A 19,973-nucleotide genomic window follows, 5' to 3' on the forward strand; every position below is an offset into this window, starting at 1 on the left:
GCGTCATCTCCAATGCCTTCTATCAAAAGGCATCCTCTTCCAGCAAACCTCTTCTCTCCATGTCATCCTTCACCTTATCTCGCCGTCTAATTCTCTGCCTCTCTCTTGATCTTCTCCCCTTAACAGGTTCCTCCTAAGCCCTCTTCACTCCCTCCCCACCATCCATCCTCAACACATGGCCACACCATCTCAGTCGTGACACTCTTATCAACTCTGTAATCTTTACTACACCTGCTATTCTTCTTATTTTATCATTTTCCAATCTTTCAAGCAGTGATATTCGTATAATCCACCTTGGCATTCTCATCTCTACTCTCCCAAGCTTTGCTTTCTCTTTTCTGATCAATACATTAACACTGGTCTGATCACTGTTTACTTGTTTACTTATTTTGGGTTTAAATCCAACCCTCCACTGAAGTCGAGTGAACTACCTCTCGGGCGGGTCCATATCAATCATCTAACGAAACATTTTCATTATAACTTATACAATTCTTTGATTGTAGCATCTTCCAAATCATATGATCTTGTGAACAGTAATGTCTTTAGTTTCTTCTTAAATTCAATTGCTCCCTTTAGGTCCTTTATTTCAGTTGGAAGTTTATTATAATGTCTAGGCGCACAGTAGCTAAAAGCCCTTTCACCAAATTTACTATTTGTTCTTGGTTCAGATAGTCTATGTTTGTCACTCATGTGTCTTATGGTAACATTTGTTTCTAGTTATAGTTTTTTCACGCATTCTTTTAGATATTTTGGTTCAGTATCTTAAACTGTGCTACAGATCTTGATATTTACCTTGATTGGCATTTTTTATCACATTCCACCCCTGCTACTTCCCTCCACTTTCCCCATGCTGCTTTTAACCTATCACGTATGCTAATCATGCACAATCTTAACATAACATTATCACCATTATTACGAATAGCCTTTTCGAATTTCAGGATCACATTTCAGCATGAAGTGGGTAGTCCCATCTGCTGGGCTTTTCTTGAAGAAAAGACTGATTTCTATATTCTGACTCGGATCCATACAACGATTCCTATGAATCAAAGCATTAACTACATCATCTTCATCACTGAATACATCACATATAATTATTTTTTTTCGGTTTGGTTTGCCATTTTTTTCTCGTTTCGGTATTGCGACCATGCTTGGAATCTTATTCACGGCTTCGCTCTAATCCTGTCATCAGCGAAATTTACACCACCATTTCCATTAGAAGTTGATCTTGTATCAAGAATTGATATAAATTTGAATACTTTGTCAGCCTCATTTTCCTGTCGATGTTTTAAGTCGATGATTGTACTGATTTGATTACTATTACATTTTTCCTTAACCTTTTCAGCACATGTCCTCATTTTTTTTGTAGCCACCAGTGTTTGATGATATAACTTGACCGATTAATCAATACTCTTCGCTAGATTATCAACTTTCTCAGTAAGATTTTGTGTCAGTAAACTGTGTAGAATCTGCAGAGTCAAGAGTCATTAACGGCACTCCCAATGTTGCTCTTCGGTACTTGAGCAATTCTTGCTTCATATATTGTCCTATTATATTGTTTCTATACTGTCGCTCTTCTTCCATTTTTTTTAAACATTCGTATACATATCTTCTTATTTTTATTATATTGCATTTGAGCTTCATTTACACATTAAGATAAAGGCATAACAGTTTCTCTATCTGTGCATCACTTGTGTTAGTGGTGGTCCCTTTAGTATGGGATATCTAAGAATAAAAAGGACTTGCAATTTTGCAAGACCCTAATCAAAAGCTTCTAAGTAAGGGATAGATTTTTATTAGTTTGTAGTTGAACTACGTAGCTTCTGAAGCCAAGAAACACCTCTTAAATACCTAGCGTGAACCTTAAAGACTGAGCAGTTCTTAGATTTATATATTTACTAGGGTTTCCATAGGGGGAGAAATCTGAGAAGTACTTAAATACTCATACGCATCTGGAATGGACTTTGTGGGAGAACTATAGTCAATTTTTTTTAGTGAGGCAGATTTGCACAGACTCGCAGGGGTGCCCTTTTAGCTTTGAAAATTTTCCTGATCGCTGATTGGTTAGACATGATCATTCTAGCCAATCAGATAGCAGTAAATTTTTCCGAGCTAAAAGGCTGAGTCGATGCAAATCTGCCTCACTAAAAAAAATGACTATAGTTCTCATTTATCTAACTGTTCTACTCACCAAACACAACTCATTAAAGAATTAAAAGACTTATGTAAGCAATAAGTTATATCGTCTCTTAAATGGTGTAATGGGAAATGTAAATAAAAAAATGCTATCAGGTGTGTATTCGACCAAGAACTGGAGAATAAGATTTTGGGCTTATAGCATCCTACAGTATCTTGCTATGGTTGTAGCACATACAGCCTATAGCTATGGCTGTAGCTCAGCTAGTACCAGATAGGCCTACACAGATAATTTATATCCATTCCAAGGAAAGTAAGTGCAAATCCATCATTGATAAAAGGAAGTTAATTGTAAATTGAATTCAAAGGATTATATAATGTAATATTATATAATGCAATACTTTATTATAATATATAAAACGTAAAAATTACCAAATAAAATACAGAAGCTGAACATAAGGTGTATTTTGGTGGTTGTCTCTAGTAATGTTTTATTAATAAGATTTTACTTCATACTAGAATGTCACTGTCCACTTTCAACTGCTCAGCATGAACGATAGCCAAACCTTTCGTAAAAACTGTTGCTGTGCAAAGGGATTCGTCTTTCCATCGGCAACTCCTTATTCATTCTTTATTCTAGTTATTTTATTTTATTATCTCTTTTCCACATCTGTATTATATATTCTTTTCTTTCTTCTATTCCTTCTTCCTTAAACAGAATATTTCCTGTTTGGGGAAATGAGTGTTATGTTTATTTTTTCAAGAACTGTTCTTTTATTTCAATCAGTTACTGAGACTTAATAACTGAACAATTTAGGTAAAATAAAGTTATAAAATTTATAAAATAATCTACAGTGAAGTATTCTAATAACTTAATACATTCAAGTTAAGCACGTAAAATAGTATTGATTTTATTGTCTGTAGAGAGGAGTTCCATAGACAAACGCTTATGCACAAAAACTTGCTTTTGCAAATTGTAAACAAAGTCATTGGGTCAGCTCAACGCACATTAGACTACTGTCTATTTGTAGATGTTCAACGAGATGACCTAAATAGGTCTTATGAAGACGTAATTGGACTTGATTCAGGTATGTTATCAGAGTTTTACCGTTTAATTTAATCATAGTTTAGTTTTAAGCATTGGCCGTGACTACTCTCACCCGTTGAGTTAGAGGTAGACCTGATCCCCAGACCAAGTTATACGAATGCTTTATCTCAGCATAGAATCTCTTTATAACTGGAAATGTTTCTTTTATCTACTGCCAAGCTAGTGGGTCTTACCCATATTCTAAAGGTTAGCTTTTAGGTTAAGTTTATACATTAGTACATTAACCCTACTGAGGGAAATGAGAGGAGTCCTTGTACATTGAGACAACTTGAATAATTCTGAAGACTATATTTGGATGAAACTCGTTTTGGTTGGTATATGATACTTTAATTTTTAGCGGAACTGATATTCCTGATAAGATATGTATAAGTGCTGGCTATTTTGACATTTTTCTCCATGTGACTTGTGGTGTTTGGGAGCCTTTGTATAACGACAGTCAGGACCTCCTGCGGTCATAGAAAATGGGAATTTTCTTCCCATTTTCTAGTTGTTCGCAAGTCGGGGCTGTTGTACCACTGTACAATACCCTTGTCTGTTGTTCTGCTAAACCTCGAATCAAGAACACTACCTAACCTTAGCTCCCCACTTAACCTAACCTATAAGCCGTTTCCTTACCTACTTACCCAACGGGGGCCGATTCCTCTTAGACTGCAGTGTTTTTTGTTTACATAGTTTTGTTTGCAATTCACTTCACTCCTAGCTAGGTAGCATAATCATATTTCGTAAAGGAAAAATATTTGACAAGTACTAATAAAGTTTACGCGTCCCAGCGAACTACAATCGCTCTATGTATTAACAGAACAAATACAGCTGTAATTACATTGCTTCAGGTCCTGGTTTAGCTTCATGGAAGAGGGACAATTATCGAAGGAGAAAGAATAGGGTGTTGGAACGGACTACAGTAAGACTTTTGGAATCACGGATATTGAGCGGATAAACACACTTGATTGATTCCAGGAATGCCTTCAGTGTACACCCACTATCCTTCAAATAGCATTTCTGAATAATGTACATAGCAAAGATGCTATCATACAAATGTTTCTGTGTCCAGAATTTTGGTCGTACAAACCTTTTATGGACTCGCCACTGCAATTCAGTGTATTGGTGTGTAAACTCTGATCATCTGGATTCACAAAATTAACGCTATGGTTAACAGTGCAACGTTGAAGAGATTTATCCTTGATATTATTATGAGTCTTCCAACAGTTTAAAATTATGGTAGTTTCAGGGTGAAAGTATTCTTATAGTATCTGGATCAATGTCTTCTCTGAACGATTCATAGCAACCCTGAAAAAGTCACATGTTTCTCGGTCAATCTCGCTGAACACCTATTTGCCATTGACCTTGCTACCGACATTGTATTTCCGTTTCCTGAACTTACCCCCGTCTATCTCTACGATATGTTCTGGAATGCCAATCTTCTTACTGTCCATCGTTAAAATATCCACACATACGTCTAGGCAGAAGTTGTACTAGTCCACAAGCGTATTTGATGCAAAACCTTTGTAGAAGGGGCCAATTATATTTTGAGGTATACAGTACTACTGTATCTACAAAACAGGCTAAAATAATAAACACATATTTTAAATATAGAACTTACCCGCTGGTTGTATAAAAGAGCTGAAGTCCCTGATGCCAGGGCAGAAATTCAAATCTCGCGCTATCGAAGATACGCCAGGTGTACCAACCGCACCCTAGCGGTAGAACAGGTGGAACTACACACCAACTCCAGTTCTTCTCTCTGCCGTCATAGCTGACTGACATATAAAAGTTCGCTCTCGTGTTTTACTCTCTTGGGAAGTTGTTTGGTGATGTACAACGTTTCTTTTTTGAGTTTAAGCTATCGTTGATTAATTTCCCTTGGTTCTTATCTTGAAATCTTTTTGTTTGAGATTTTCTTTATTGCTTTTTCCCTTACTTTTTGCTTGTCGGTCTCTCATGTTAGCTTTAAAAATGGCCGACTCCTCCCCTGCTCAGCGTAGGTGTGTTAGTGAGGGTTGTCGTACACGACTTCCTAAAGGATCTATTGATCCTCATTCTATTTGTGTAAAATGTAGGGGTAAATTTTGTTCATTAGATGATAGGTGTAATGAGTGTCTTTCCTTAACTGATGATGATTTTGTTACTTTCGATCGTTATGTTAGGAGACTAGAGAGAGATAGAGTTAGGCGTAGTTCTTCCCGATCTGTGGATAGAGCCTTACCTAATTTACCTGTTCCTAATCCTGTTCCTTCCCCTGTGGTGGTAGATCAGGAACCTACTATGAAAGACATGTTTACTGCTATTTTGTCTCTTGGTGAGAAAGTTGAGTCTTTAGCAGCCGATAGAAATACTATCTTTTCCGAGTTAAAGGTATTGAAAAACCGTGAGCCTATCGGAACTGTGGAAAGTGTTTCAGTGTCTGATGTGGTACCGAAGAATCGTGACTCTCTCGGTGTTGTGACAAGTGTTGATAATGTGTTTAGTGTTGCGGAGGATGCGTCGGCACGATCTTGTCGTTCACCTAGCCTAAGACCTCTTTCGAGCTCTCGAACCCATGGGAGAAGTAATGTCGAACGGCTTAAGGGAACGAGAAGCGTCATCAATCGTGCAGACGTCCCCTCGAACGTTCCTGTTGCCGTAGCTCAGGTCATTCACCCTCATCGTAGGAAAGGTGAGGTTCATGCGTTTTCCCCGTCTTCCGATGAAGGGTCGGGGAGTGAGATCTGGCGTCGAGCGTCAAGACCGCTTAAACGGACGCATGATGTTTCACAGCGTCGGGAATCGCCTGTGCGTCCAGGATGTAGTTCGTGGGGTTCACCGGAACGTTTCCGTTCTCCCAGCGCTTGCACTCCGGCCAAACGTTCAGATCACCGTGTTCGTGTGGATATGATTCCTTCCGATTCGGACCTGGTTACTATTCATGCACCCCCTCTTCCATCGGATTGGCTTTCTTCCCCCGAAATGCGTGGTGACGTTGGTGCGAATCTTCCCTCTAGGAGTTCTGTTGATCCGAAATGGTCTGCGCTTATGTCTATGAAGGAACAACTCTCGTCGTTGATGGATTCTTATCAACCAGGTGTTGGCGTTATGTCTGGGCGTTCGATGTCAGACCAGTTATCGCACAGACGTTCGATGGTTTCTGGTCTTGACGAGTTATCACTTAGGCGGTCTCCCAGTCATAGCGTTCAACGCCAGGTTGATTTTGATGAGTCGCGTCAGAGAGTTTTGGTTGACCAGTTTTCGTATTCTGGTCGTGGGGAAGAACATCGGCGTCGACAAGTGGACGAGACGCGTCAACGATTTGAAGTAGTGGATCGTCCGCGTCAACAACTTTTGGACGCTTCGCGTCAAAACATTGATTCGCAGCGTCGACATCCTGACTACTTTGATCGTTCGCGTCAACAGTCCTAGGACTCTACGCGACCTCTCGGCGATCTTCGACAGTTACCTTCTGATTTCAAGCATTCTTCTGTTCAACAGCAGTCGGATTCGAAGCGGTCTAGGCAGTTGTTGGTTGAGGATGATCGTCTACACGTCCGTGTTTCGCATCAATCTACTTCTACTTCTCCCCATCAGATTGACGCAGATGTTGGCCTTGATAGGCAGTCCCATCCAGACGTTGTTCCTTCGGTTCAGGCTGCGGCTGTTGCTGCACTGCCAGAAGACGAACCAGAGGAAAAGTCGGATGAGGATGATCCTATTGAGGAAGTCTCTGAGAATGAGGAGGAGAAGCATTATCAGCATGCGGTGGACCTTCGCAAGTTTATGCTTATTCTGACTGGAATTTTCCCGGATTCATTTACCCCTGTGGCCCCTCGTTCTCCGCCTTCTGAATTCATCTTAGGTAAAGCTACCAAGGTTCCAGTTTATACCAAGATGGTTCTTTCTCGATCCTCTAAGCGGGCCTTGAAATTAATGGGTTCTTGGTTGGACTCCAAGAAATCTTTTGGCAAGACGGCCTTTGCCTTTCCTCCCGCTAGGTTAGCCTCTAAATCTAGTGTGTGGTACGAGACTGGTGAAGTGTTGGGCTTGAGTTTTCCTTCGTCTGCCCAAGGGGATTTTTCAAGTTTGGTAGATGCTTCTCGTCGTCTTGCCTTAAGGAAGACGAAGATTTGGTGGTCCATTCCAGAGTTCGACCATTTGCTTAAAGGTCTGTTCAGGGCCTTCGAAGTTTTTAATTTCTTGGACTGGGCTTTGGGGGCTTTGAGTAAGAGGGTCTCTGATATGACGGAAACGGACACTAGTGGTTTGGTTCATTTGATGTCCTGCTTGGACAAAGGTGTGAGGGATGGCTCCAACGAACTTGCTGCCTTGTTTACAGCTGGAATTCTCAAGAAAAGGGCCACGATGTGCTCTTTTCTCTCTGCAGGAGTGTCTCCCTACCAGAAAACGGGCCTTCTTTTCGCACCTTTGTCTAATACCTTATTTCCGCAGGAATTGGTAGGCGAGGTGGCTACTGCTCTCACGCAGAAGGCCACACATGACTTAGTTACTCATTCGACTAGGAAAGTTTTGCCTCCGTCATTCTCCTCTCGTAAACCTAAGGAATCTTCTTCTGGGTTTCGACCTCAGTCCTTTCGTGGGAAGCCCTCAGGAAGAGGCTCTTTTAAACCAGAAGGAAGGAAGCCTAGAGGCAGAGGGGGCAAGTACGGCCGAGGTAAAGTCTGACTGCCCTTCCCTTCAGACAGCAGTGGGTGCCAGGTTGACTCACTTTTGGGAGGCTTGGGAGAGGAATGGAGCGGACCCCTGGTCCGTCCAGGTGTTAAAGGAAGGCTACAAGATCCCCTTCCTGACCAATCCTCCTTTAGTCACAGATCCAGTGGATCTTTCGCCCAAATACAGAGAGGGTCCCAAGAAGCAAGCCATGCTTCTGCAGACGTCTCTTTTATTAGAGAAGCAAGCAATAGAGGAAGTGCAGGATGTTACGTCTCCGGGGTTTTACAACCGCCTTTTTCTAGTACCCAAGAGTTCCGGGGGGTGGAGACCGGTTCTGGACGTAAGTGTGCTAAATGGTTACGTCCAGAACTCGCCGTTCATTATGGAGACTCAGAAAACAGTTCTGGCAGCTGTGAGGAAGGACGATTGGATGGTCTCTTTAGATCTTCAGGATGCCTATTTCCACCTTCCGATTCATCCCAGCTGCAGACGTTATCTGAGGTTCATGGACGGAAACAAGGTCTTCCAGTTCAGGGCTCTTTGTTTCGGACTCTGCACGGCTCCTCTATTGTTCACCAAGATCATGCTGAACGTGGCAAGCATGCTGCATTCGAGGGGAATCAGGGCCTCTCTGTATCTGGACGATTGGCTGATAAGAGCCTCCTCAGCCGATTGTTGTTTGAAGGACCTCAAGATGACTTTGGATCTCTCCAGAGAACTGGGTCTCCTGGTGAGCTCGGAAAAATCACAACTGATTCCATCCCAGGAGATTCTTTATTTGGGGATGGAGATTCACAGTCGGAGTTTTCGGGCTTTTCCGTCGTCGGTGAGAATCCAAGCAGCCCTCCTAAAAGTCCAAACGTTCCCGAAGAGAGATCTTTGCTCCGTCAGAGATTGGATGAGCCTTCTGGGGACTCTCTCGTCGTTAGAGAAGTTCGTGACCCTAGGGAGGTTGTACTTGCGTCCTCTTCAGTTTCATCTCAACTGCCATTGGAAGAAAGGGGACAGCCTCGACAGGGATTGCATTCCCATCTCGGCTTCCATCAAGTCTCATCTTCAATGGTGGAACAACGAGCCCAGACTGAAAGAAGGCTTGTCTTTACTTCAGAAGAACCCAGACCTCGTGTTGTGTTCCGACGCCTCCAATTCGGGGTGGGGAGCCACTCTAGAGAAGCAGGAGCTTTCGGGGACTTGGACGGTGGAGCAAACCTCTCTCCACATCAATCAAAAGGAGCTTTTAGCTATTCATCTGGCTCTCATCGGCTTCGAAAAGCAGATCAGAGGCAAGGTGGTCCAAGTCAATGCGGACAGCACGACAGCTCTGGCCTATATTGTGAAACAAGGCGGGACCCACTCTTGGCCTCTGTACGAGATTGCAAGACTGCTCCTCATCTGGGCGGAGGAAAGGAAGGTGACTCTTTTGACGCGGTTCATCCAGAGGGTCAACAATGTGAGCGCAGACAGACTCAGCAGGAAAGGTCAGGTTCTCTCCACAGAATGGATTCTGCACCCGGACATCTGCAAGAGTCTGTTGCGGTTATGGGGTCGACCTCTCGTGGATCTCTTTGCCACCGCGAAGACCAAACGGCTAGAGTGTTACTGCTCTCCGGTTCCAGACCCCGAAGCTTTGCACATAGACGCTTTTCTGATGAACTGGTCACACATGGAGGTTTATGCTTTCCCTCCGTTCAAGATCCTTTACAAAGTGATTCAGAAGTTCATTTCACACGAGGAGACCAGAATGACACTAATAGCTCCGTTCTGGCCGTCAAGGAGCTGGTTTCCAGAGGTACTGGAATGGATGGTGGATGTTCCGAGAAGCCTTCCCATGAGACCCGATCTTCTCAGACAACCTCACTTGGCCCGAAATCATCAAAACCTCCGAGCTCTACATCTGACTGCCTTCAGACTATCGAAAAACTCTCTAGAGCTAGAGGATTTTCGAAGAAGGCAGCCAAGGCAATTGCAAGGGCAAGAAGGTCTTCAACCATCAAGGTGTATCAGTCCAAGTGGGAGTTGTTCAGGGAATGGTGTACCTAGAACTAACACGATTTCCTCTTCCAGTACCTCGCTTTCCCAAATAGCAGATTTTTTCTTGGACCTTAAAGTTAAGCATAACTTCTCGTCATCGACTATTAAAGGTTACAGGAGTATGTTGGCGACGGTTTTTCGACACAGGAACCTAGACCTTTCTAATAATAAAGATCTACGAGATTTACTTAGGTCTTTTGATACGACCAAGAAGATTCAAACAGCTCCCATCGCCTGGAATTTGGATGTTGTCCTTAAATTTCTCATGAGTGACAGATTTGAGCCTTTACACTCGGCTTCATTTAAGGACTTAACCTTGAAAACCCTTTTTCTAGTTACCCTCGCCACTGCGAAAAGAGTTAGTGAAGTTCACGCTTTAAGCAGGAACATTGGTTTTCGGAATGGGAAAGCCATTTGTTCTTTGCAACTGTGGTTCCTGGCCAAGAACGAAAACCCTTCTCGGCCATGGCCCAAATCCTTCGAGATTCCTAACCTTTCTGATTTGGCTGGCGGTGAATTGGAAAGGGTTCTCTGTCCAGTTAGAGCGCTACGGCTTTATGTGGACAGGACTAAGAATCTGAGAGGTAACTCAGACGCTCTGTGGTGTGCAGTCCGGAAACCCTCGATGCCCATGTCTAAGAATGCCTTGTCTTTTTTCGTTAGATTGTTGATTCGAGAAGCTCATGCTTCATGCTCAGTGTGATGAGTCGGATCAGAGGCTCCTCAAAGTCAAGACACATGAAGTCAGAGCGGTAGCGACTTCAGTGGCCTTTAAACAGAACCGTTCTCTGCAAAGTCTGATGGATACAACATTTTGGAGAAGTAAGTCTGTTTTTGCATCCCATTATTTGAAGAATGTTCAGACTCGCTATGAGGACTTTTTTACGTTGGGTCCTTTTATAGCAGCAAATGCGATAGTAGGTGAATGATCTACCACTACGTTCCCTTTTTTCCTAATACCCCTTTTCTATCTCTTGGAACTCGTTTGTTATGGTTGTTTGTGGAGATTGGGCGTCAGTCTTCCGCAATCTTTGATTTGGTTAGGTGGTCAATTTGTTCCTTGAGTGCACCCGGAACAAGGGTATTGGTTGAGGTTCTGTCATGTTATAGGTGGTTGTACCGTTTGACAGCTCCTAGAGATTTTCAGCCCGAGTGGATTACTGGATCTCTTAAGGATAGCGGACGAAATGAGGCAGAGTATCATTGCTGTCAGCTTCCTTATCAGGTGAGAACTGCTTAAGTTTATTGTATGTAACCCTTAAGTGAATTTTCTATATGTAGTTGTCTCTGACCTGCCACCAAGGGATGTCAATCAGCTCTTTTATATAACCAGCGGGTAAGTTCTATATTCAGGTTCAGGTTCAGGTTCCGGGGCGAGGCATAGCCTTTACAACGGCGCCTCTAACGCTTATCTTCTTGTACTGTTTTGTCTTTTCTTCCACATTATGTTTAATACTTCTTTTTTCTTTTCTATATTTGTTTCACTAAATAAAAATAATCCTACTATTTTCTTTGGGTCTTCCTCGTATGGTTGTTGTAGCTCAATTACTTTATTCCTTTCTTTTCTATATTCCTGGCAAAATAACAAAAAATGTATCAAATCTTCCTCCTCATTTTCACAAAAATTACAGTTTACATTCCCTCCATTGTGTCTATTTACAATATTTAGTTTTAACGTATTAGTTCTTGCTCTAAAAAATATCACTGAAGCAAATGTATTGTCATAAATTAACTCTTCTTTAATTTCTTTCTTCCACGTTCTATATATTTCTAGGCTCACTTTACTTTCTATTTCTTCTTTCCACTTTTCAGTATCCCACTTTCTGGTTTCCGTTTTTATTTCTGCCTTGTTCATTCTTCTTATTTGTCTTATACCTAAACTTAATTCTTCCAAATACTTTGCAGGTTGTTTCCACCATCTTCCTTCTTTTTCTTGAATATCCTGGATAATTAATTTTAGTATGTCCTTCTTTCCATTCAGGGTACGATTTAAGTACTGCAGCTTCCCATCCATCACCCTTGTTTTCATAGAAGATGCACCTATCTCCCCTCTTAGAGTAGTATTAGCTGTGCTTTTAGTGGGACCTAAAATCTTCCTATATACCCCATTCTCTATTCTTTGTAGTTTCTCTATTTCAGTTTCTGTTAGATTTATAACATTTGTTCCATACAAAATAGATGGTAAAGCAATACTTTTCCAGAACGTTTTTCCTATCATCACTTTATTGCAACTTTTCTCTATAACTGAATATGTTAGATTAGCTAATTTTTGTGCCTTTTCTATCATTACCCTTTTCTGAGTTTTAAATATATTCCTACTATTGTCTAGCTTTATTCCTAAGTATGTCAAACTTTCTACTACTTTGATTCCCTCTATGTTATCTGGCTTTTCTTTCATATTGTAAATCATAATATTACTCTTCTCTTTATTAATTTCCAACCCACATTTTTTACTAGTTTCTACTAATATCTGAATGTTACGCTTAGCATTATGTATATCCTGTGCAATTATTAAGGCATCATCTGCAAAAAATAATGATTCTATCTTTATTAACTGATTTCTGAAACCGTTTCCTTCCTCTTCTATTTTCTTCATGATAATATACGTAATCAGTTTAAAAAGTGAAGTTGATCCTGTGCAACCTTGTTTAATTCCACTTGTAACTTCCATTTCTTGTTCTATACCTTCTCCTAAGTCAATGCCCGTAGTATCTCCTTGATAAATATTTGCAATTGCACTTATGATTTTGGTGTTAATTTTATATTCTTTTAAAACTTCTATTAATACCTCCCTTTTTACAGAGTCAAATGCTTTGCTAAAATCTATCGCAGTTACTATTAGAGGTTTCTTGTTACTATAGCTCTCTTCCACGCAATACTGTAATATAAAGATATTGTCCTCTATCCTGCCTCCACCTGTAAATCCTGCTTGACATTCGTTGTCTTCTTCATTCGTTCTTAAGTGGTTTTCTATTTCCTCTTTCACCATCATCATGAATATTTTATAAGAAATATTTAATAGAGCTATGGGTCTTAAGTCTTTTGCCATTGGCCTTCTTTTCTTTTCAATCATCTTTGTTCTTGACTTCTTCCACATATTTGGTTTTTCTTTTTCGTCCAACTCATTTTGATAACATTTCTGTAAGGTTTCAAGACATATTTTGCTTTTTCCTAGTGCCTTATATAGTTCGGGTTTTAGGCCATCTGGTCCTGCCGCTTTTTTTGCCTTTAATTTTCCCAGGCAATTCTTTACTTTTTCTGTTGTGATTTTTGGATTTTTCATTGGTTTTATTTTTCCTTTTGTCACCATTACAAGGTCATAGTGTTCCCTAAGTATGTCCGGGATATTATATTCATCTATTCTTGTTGTATCTTCCTGATGTGCTATTTCATTTTCATATTCTATCTGTTTTTCTTCATTCCAAACTGAGTCTATTCTATTTTCATGTTTACAATATATTGTTTTCCAGTACTTGATTAATTCCTCTTTTGTTTCTTCCTTATTTAGCCTATTTCCTTGTTCTCCATAAAGCTGTATAACTTTGCCATGGGCTTTCTGTCTGTTCCTTATTCTATCAATATTCTCCCAGAGTTTTTTATTTTTATCCATTTTTATTTCTTCTGTTACCTTTTTTTCAAATCTAGTAATTTCCTTCTTTATCATTTCTTGCACTTCCCTCTTCTTTTGATCATATCTCTCTTCTAATACCTTTTTTACTTCGATGTTGGATTCATTTCTTTTCTTTCTGTTTAAATCCTTCCTTTCCTTTATGCCATTTCTTATTTCATCGTTCATCCAGGGTTGCTCATGTACCTTTTCTTCATCAAGAACTTTCCTTTTATATATTCTTGCCAATTTTTCTTCTGCAGCCTCTTTTATTATCAGATCCATTCCTTCTATTCTGTCTATTTGTCTATCTCTTACAATTTCCTCTACTCTTGTTGTATATTCTCTTAAACTATTTTCATCTGTCCTAAAGTATTTTACTTCCTCCCACCTTCCTTTATTAAAATTTTTGTTCTGTTCACTCATGAATTCCAGTTCTATAGTGATCAGATTATGATCTGAGATGTCAAAATTCAATTTTTCGTCGTCTATAATAATTTCCCTAAAGTGCTTATACATTTGTTCGTTTACTAGTACGTAGTCTATTACACTTTTTTGTTGCAATCTTTCCCATGTATATATACCTTTACATCTTAAATCTCCATTCAATAGGACTAACCCATGGTCATTCATCCAATCGAGAATCATTTCCCCATTCCTGTCTAAATTCTGGTAACCTAAAAATCCTACATGTCCGTTGAAATCTCCTAATATCATCAATGCCTCTTCTTCATTTAGATTTCTAATAATTCTTTCACATTCCTGTTTTATTATTTTATCCCTACTTTTGTCTTCTTCAGTATTCCCTGCTGAAAAATAAACCAACAATAATCTAAATGTATGCTTATAAGCATTACACTTAACATGCAATAGGTCTTTACTATTAGTTTCTATCTTTTCCAATTCTAGACTGTCACTATTTCTATAAAGTATCATCAAACCTCCTCCTTTTTTATCATCCATATTCCTCATATTTTCTACTTTTATAACACCCTTACTTAAATTTAATCTATCTAACTTTTGGTGTGTTTCTGTCAAGCAAAAAAGTTTATTTCTACTATTTAATTCCTTCTCAACTTCCATCAGTTTTTGTTTTGTTAAGCATTGTATGTTCAACAAGTAAATCTTAAAGTTTTCTTTAATTTTGTGTTTATATTCTTCTTCTTTCCTTAAAGTTCTTGCGTGTTTTCCTCGTTCCGACGAAAATTTTCCCTTCTGTGCAATTTTCCTTTCTTTATGAACCATCCATCTTCACCATTTTGTCTTTTTGTTTGTAATTCTTCCCTTAAGCACCTATCTTGCTCTCTCTCTCTCAACGTTAGATCTGGCGCTACAAAGATTCTACTTTCTCTTGTTTCTGGACAATTTCTAAGGTTCTTAGCCTTTCCTATAATTGTCCACTTCTCTCTTTCACTTTTCATTTTTACTAGTAATGGCCTAGGTTTATTTCTTTGGTTTCTAACCTCTTGGCTATCAGTTGGTCTATTACCTATTTCCAACCTACCTAACCTGACTGTTTCCACTACTTCAACTCCAGTTACCCCTATATTATCTTTGAACAGTCGCTCACACCTATCCTTATCCTTTCTTTGTTTTTCCTCTGTGCTTCCTTCCATGCATTCCTCGACATTATATATTACCAGATTATTTTTCCTCTTTTCCTTTTCCATTATCTCTTTAACCTCTTCTCTAACTTCTTCCCTGATGGCTTCTATAGGCATATTAACTCGTCCTACCTGTGCCGAACCTATCGAGTCCTTTATTTCTATTATTGCTTGTTCCAGTACCTGCAGCCTATCCATTAGCCTATCATTAATCTCCTTCATCTTTTTAAACTCAACCTTCATATTCCTATATGATCCCCTACATTCTCTACAAAACCAAGAGAGACTTTTGTTATTCTGCAGCACTTTGTAATCTTCCCTGCTTATTTTAACACAACCATTGTGGAACCAAGACTCACAGTAATCACAGGCGATTCCATATTGTTTCTTGGTTACCTCTCTGTCGCACATGGCACAGTCAGCCGGTTCCCTTTCCATTTCTTCGTCTGATGAGGTTTCTACATCCTCGTTCCTCACCATCTTCACTTTCGGCTTCGTTCCGGTCTTGCCCTTATTTTCCATATTCGATTTTGAGCCCATAACACCTTAATGTCCTTAATTTTCTTCACTTAAATCAAATAACACAGGAGCTCACGTGCAACGTGTTATTCCACAGTTCCACATTAAAAATGATATTTTCATAATAAAACAAATTTTTGAATATACTTACCCGCTGGTTATATAAATTTAACACCCACCCTCCTCCCCTCTAGAGACTACCTATGGTATGGCTATGAGTCATGGAAGAACTGGAGTTGGTGTGTAGTTCCACCTGTTCTACCGCTAGGGTGCGGTTGGTACACCTGGCGTATCTTCGATAGCGCGAGATTTGAATTTCTGCCCTGGCGTCAGGGACTTCAGCTGTTTTATATAACCAGCGGGTAAGTATATTCAAAAATTTATTTTATTATGAAAATATCATTTTGCAATATAGTTTGTATCTCGCAAAAAAAGCTTCTATGTTTAGGGGCATTAATTTCCTACTGCCTGAACTATTAGAACACCGCCAAAAAAAATATGGATTTGCCATTGTGTGTTGATTTTCCATCATAGTTATAATACATTAAACCCAAAACAACATCTTGAACAAATTCTGGAATAATCCTCCAGGAGTCATATCTTATACAAATAAGCTGTAAAGTCATTACTCTCGGTAAACTTCACAATACTTAAAATTTTTAGATTAATTGAATTAAAAAACTATTTACAAGTATCTTCACTCTAGAACTATGTTACCATCTTTGCTTCTCGTAGGTTAAGAATGAGCATGCCCAACCCACGCTTGATGCTCCCGTTACCTTGTTTGAATTTTGGAAACATCGGAATCTGATTGGATTAAAAAAAAAGGGCCCTCCAGCAATTTCCCAGGTCAAGTGCAGTCAGATTGGGTTGTTTCAAATTGCCACGACCACCGATTAGTTCAGTATTCCATCATTAGACCGCTGCTGAATTTATCAAAATGTCATCTATAGTGAAGAAAGTTTTCATTCTATATAGTACAAGTCTGCGATAGAGTTGAAAATAAGGGAGTTATGGGGCATAGGTGTCATCACACACACAGGTGATCGTTATCGTACATACACCTCGGTAGCTGGACCATAATAACTTTTGTATTGATCAAGAAGCATATGAACACCATTTCATATTCTAAGTTCATTGTTTACTTTTGAGAAACTGATTGTGTGTTACTGTGCCCATTCTCTTTTGGCAACTTTCTATTATTTGCATAACATAATCATTAGTTGGCTTTTTGGGGGTGTGTAGATGATTAGGAGAGGTGTAAACTTTCATTTTTAAATATTAAACTTATATAATAGCTGACGTCTCCGACGGCTCGACAGATTCCAAAAACTCGCGAGCGATCGCCGTGAAGGTTGCGGGTGTGACCACCAGCGCCGAATATCGGCCAGATACCGCATATACTTGTCAATTTCTCCAGTTCTTCTCTGTCGGTCTTGTCGACAAGTTGGTTCCTCTCGCTTTATGACCTCGAGTTTTCGACCGAATTGGTGAAGTACTTGGTTTTGGTTTTATTGCTTTCGCCGTGTTGGATTATTCAATACTATCTTCAAAAGAAATGCTTTTGAAAGGAGAGGAAAAGTGTTTTGCCCTTACTTTTTTTTTAATCTCTGGTTTTTCCATAGAGAAAAGATGGCCGACCCTTCCCTCAGTGTACGGAAGTGTGTTAAGGCTTTTAGTAATTATTTTATCACTTTATAAATTATTGTTGATATTTATAGATTTACCTCTATATATTTTATATTTTATATATCACCCGCCTTTATTAGGCCTCTTCGATTAGCTTTCCATTTATACTAAACATCAAGATAAATTTTATGTTTTTGTTTATATGCGGCCTTTACCTATTCTGTAGGCGGTCCTAACTTGGAAAACGAAGTTAAACAACGTTGAGCCCATTCAACTTTTATTTTTGTTTAGTTTAAAACAGTTGCTCTGTAAGAGTGATGAAATGAATATTTTTTAGAAAATATTTTAAGAAATATATTCTTTGAATAATCTTCGTGCTGTTTTTTCAAAGATGAACTAACGTTTGGTTTATTTATGCTACGCAGTTTGCGCTCTATCGTTACGATAGAGAAAGAGAGAATCACGGTTTCACTTTGCAGAAAGAGTAAATCGATTTTGACGTTTTGTTCATTCTTCTTTCAAACTGAAGTGTTTTAGATACTAATTTAAAGGAACTTGTTAATTTTCAATTTCTTAGTCCTTTCAGTTTTTTCCTTTAGTCAAATAACCTGTTATTGACGAAGGGTGAGTGGGCCATTCTCTTGTGAGTGACAAGAGAGAGAGAGAGAGACGGAGAGAGAGAGAGAACGATCCGATCTTTATTCTCGTCCCAAGTCTCTGTACAAGGAGTTTGGGAGCGAGTAACGTTCTCGATTCAGTTTTTTTTTTACTCTCGTCCCAAGTCTCTGTACGGGGAGAGAGGATAAAACGTTTTAGTTTTTATTCTCGTCCCAAGGCACTGTACGGTGAGAGATTGAAAACGTAGTCCTTAGTGAACCAGTATTTAGTCTCCTCCCCAGTCACTGATCTTTTTAATTTTATATATTTCCATTTTATTCGATATATATGCATATGTTTATTGATTTTTGCATGTGTGTTTCATTTTGTACTAATGTGCTTACATTATACGACTCATTTCGCAATTCTAACCTTTTGATGTAAGGGAGAATTGCGTGCTTCAGGTAGAAATCAGTTTTATTCATGTTTAATGTGAAATTATTGAAAAATACGATATCAGTGAAGTAAGTGCAAAAAACATGTTCTGTGTTGTGGAGGGTTCGTTTGTTCGTGCTTGTCACTTGCCTAGTCCGAGACCTCTTTCAGGCTCCCCTACACCAGGGAGAAGGAATGTCGTAGGACCTAAGGGAGTGAGGAGTGTAAACCAACGACCAGACGTTCCCTCAAAGGTATCAAACGTTGCTCGGCAAGCACGTCCTTGCCATAAGACAGGAGAGACGAAGTTTCTCCTCGTCTTCCGATGATTCGTCTCTTTAAAAGCCTGGGCGTAAAGTTTCGAGACGGTTGAAACGTTTATTAGTTCCTTCAGAACAAGTTCAACGTCCTAGCTGTAGTCATAATAAGAGTCCCGTTCGTAGCGATGACGTTCATGTACAGACGTTTCTGCCACAGACTCGACGTGACGTTGAGCGGTAGACACCGTAGACACAACGTGACATCGAGTGTCAGTCACCGTAGTCTCGATATAGCATCGATCAGCAGTCACTGCTGTTTACTACGTGACGTTTGAACGTCAGCCACTGCAGTCACAGGTTGATCCGAAGTTAGATATGCTGTTAAAGCTTTCTTCTTCAATAGAAGCTTTCGATCCTGTTCCTGTGCGAAAGGATCCTTTGCTTTTTGTACGTCACATTTCTGGGATACGTGATTCAGGTCTTCAACCTTCTAGACGAGCTTTTTTACGCCACGCTGACGTTATCTCTAGTGACAGCTTTGCTGTTAAGCGAGATGCGGAGCATAAATCTCGATGTAACTTTGATCGCTTTGAACGTCAGCCACCGCAGTCACAGCGTGACGTTGAGATGCAGACACCGCAGACACAACGTGACGTTGAGCGGTAGACACCGTAGACATGACGTGACGTCGAGGGTCAGTCATCGTAGTCACGATATAGCATCGAACAGCAGTCACCGCTGTTACTACGGGACGTTTGAACGTCAGTTACTTCTGTCACGACGTGTAGTAGAATAACATTCTCTGCAGTCACAACGTGACATCGACCCTCCAACTTTAACTTCTGTTCATAAACAAGTTGATGTAGCCTGTCAGGCTTTTCCTTCACGTCATTCTGAATATAAATCTCCTTCTCGCAAGACTTTAGATTTATCAGATGATGTGCCTTCTGAAGAAGTTGATGATCCCCTTTCAACTAATGTACAGTTCCCTCCAGGAATTTCGAGACACAGCATAGGACTATTTAAGATACACGCACTAGGGGTATTATGGTAATACTGTAAGTGGGCGTTTCCATTTATATGGGGCTATTTTGTTTTGTTACAACGAACTGGATTGGCTGTAGGTATTTCTCGATGACAGTTTGTTGTCTGAATTTTTTCTATTTGATTCATCACAAAGAATGAGATATGTTCAAATGATAAAGTTGAATTCACAGAACATTACTAATATTATGAACTTCACCGGTAAAAATGATTTAGTAAAAGCAGGATAAAGAAGCAGACTTGTTCAAATCGCAGTGATTCCTAATTATCGCACATCACCAACGTTGCCTTCGCATAGGGCGATCGTCTGCTGGAGCCTAGAAAACAACAACATGTTTCGTGTATAATATTTCATTAACAGTATCTGT

At 39.7% G+C, this 19,973-nt stretch overlaps 2 protein-coding genes across 3 annotated transcripts in view; one reads left to right on the plus strand and one right to left on the minus strand.

Annotated features, from left to right (window-relative positions):
• Positions 1 to 1,355, minus strand: part of LOC137652559 (glutamate receptor ionotropic, kainate 2-like) — a 27,859-nt gene extending 26,504 nt beyond the window's left edge. The window contains exon 1 of the mRNA XM_068386049.1: positions 1,205 to 1,355. Within this exon, the coding sequence (XP_068242150.1) occupies positions 1,205 to 1,355 (151 nt within the window). The remainder of the gene's footprint in view (positions 1 to 1,204) is intronic.
• Positions 1,356 to 3,067: 1,712 nt separating this feature from the next.
• LOC137652149 (NKAP family protein CG6066-like) overlaps positions 3,068 to 19,973 on the plus strand; it is a 63,288-nt gene continuing 46,382 nt past the window's right edge. The window contains exons 1-2 of one of the 2 annotated variants that reach the window (XM_068385353.1): positions 3,101 to 3,221; positions 15,835 to 16,002. Coding sequence is in view for 1 of the 2 variants with exons in the window: in XM_068385352.1 (XP_068241453.1) it covers positions 3,083 to 3,221 (139 nt within the window). In the remaining variant the exon portion in view is untranslated. Of the gene's footprint in view, positions 3,222 to 15,834; positions 16,003 to 19,973 lie in introns of both variants that reach the window. The other variant, XM_068385352.1, reaches the window with a different exon arrangement.

The sequence above is a fragment of the Palaemon carinicauda genome, chromosome 13 (assembly GCF_036898095.1).
Source record: "Palaemon carinicauda isolate YSFRI2023 chromosome 13, ASM3689809v2, whole genome shotgun sequence".
In the NCBI taxonomy this organism is placed as follows: domain Eukaryota; kingdom Metazoa; phylum Arthropoda; class Malacostraca; order Decapoda; family Palaemonidae; genus Palaemon; species Palaemon carinicauda.